Source organism: Pinus tabuliformis, chromosome 9 (assembly GCF_031772625.1).
Source record: "Pinus tabuliformis cultivar Carrire ecotype Pingquan chromosome 9, CPIR1, whole genome shotgun sequence".
Taxonomy (NCBI): domain Eukaryota; kingdom Viridiplantae; phylum Streptophyta; class Pinopsida; order Pinales; family Pinaceae; genus Pinus; species Pinus tabuliformis.
In genome coordinates, this window is record NC_142307.1 from 1,687,013,624 (window position 1) to 1,687,014,823 (window position 1,200).

The window sequence follows — 1,200 nt, forward strand, 5'->3', positions numbered from 1 at the left end:
ATAACACCCAACAACCACAACAGTATCACTAAGGCACTCAGGACCCCTTGCAGGATCACCTGACCACGCCGCGTACTAGTAAGAGAAAGCTAAAGTGTGTTAAGGCTACAAGCAAGGATCTAACACTAAAATTTGGGGAAGGGGTCCAAATGGGGGAAGTTGTAGACATGACGAGGAGAGTTCTAGTGGGAAGAGTCCGAGGTCATGCATATTCTGCCGAGCGACTTTGCCTCTAGGTCAAGGAAATATGGGGGAACATTTTCAAAGAACTCCCAGAGGTTCAAATGCTGGCTCGAGGATGGTTTGCGCTCTACTTCTAGCAGGAGGAATACACCAATTGGGCACTCTCCAGATACTGGCATATCGAGATGGCCCTGGTCTTGCTTAAGTGCTCGAGCCCTTTATTCGATCCAGAATGGGAACAAATTGGAGTTGGACCACTTTGGATCAGGCTACAAGGATTACCCCTCCATTTTTGGTCTGAAGACATTTTCATCCGCATCGGCAATGCGCTTGGCTCCTATCTGGATTATGACAAATCATACATCAGCTCTGGCAATTCATCTATGGCACATATTCTGGTTTATCTAGATACCAAAGAAGGGTTGGAAGAGAAAATCACCCTACAATGGAAGAACTTCAACTGTATACAAATCTTGGATCACGAAGGAGTGTCGTTCAGGTGCGGAAGGTGTCATATGGTAGGGCATCCTTACAAGGAATGCCCTCTCGTTTGTAAGGTTGCTTGTCCTTCCAAAGAAGCAAAGGAAGTTGCTCGTGCTACATCCACTACAGTTACTGAATAAACTCCTTAGTACAATGTACCTCTTGCAATGGTGGCCAGAACAACTCAGCTCCCAACTTTGACCACTACCCATCCTCCCACCCCGCCTATGACGAGATCCAGGGCTGCTGCTGTGGCTGCTCGATCAACGGGTATTCCTGCATTCACTTGCTTTGTTTCTGATGTTTCTTTTAATTACTTTTCTCAGCATTTGTATTCCGCATCTGCATCTATACCAGACTTTACCTCTGCTACCATTACATGCCCCCTAGACTTTTGTCATCTCGTTATCTTGACTACTCCACTAGTTATCCCCAGTTTGGTTCACTCACCCACTCCTTCGGAACCCTCGAACATCTCAGGCCACTCCCATTCATACAATCTCCATTCCCGAGTGTCTCAACCTCCTGAGAATT

The 1,200-nt window shown here is 46.6% G+C and overlaps 1 protein-coding gene across 1 annotated transcript; it reads left to right on the forward strand.

Annotated features, from left to right (window-relative positions):
• Window positions 1–368: 368 nt before the first annotated feature.
• Window positions 369–806, forward strand: LOC149155359 (uncharacterized). Its single transcript, XM_089444407.1, has one exon. It carries the CDS (start codon window positions 369–371, stop codon window positions 804–806), a length of 438 nt encoding a protein of 145 aa, XP_089300533.1.
• Window positions 807–1,200: the final 394 nt, after the last annotated feature.

Excerpts from the sequence above, each read along its gene's own strand:
- LOC149155359 (XM_089444407.1), top strand. The coding sequence starts at position 369 with ATGGCCCTGGTCTTGCTTAAGTGCTCGAGCCCTTTATTCGATCCAGAA.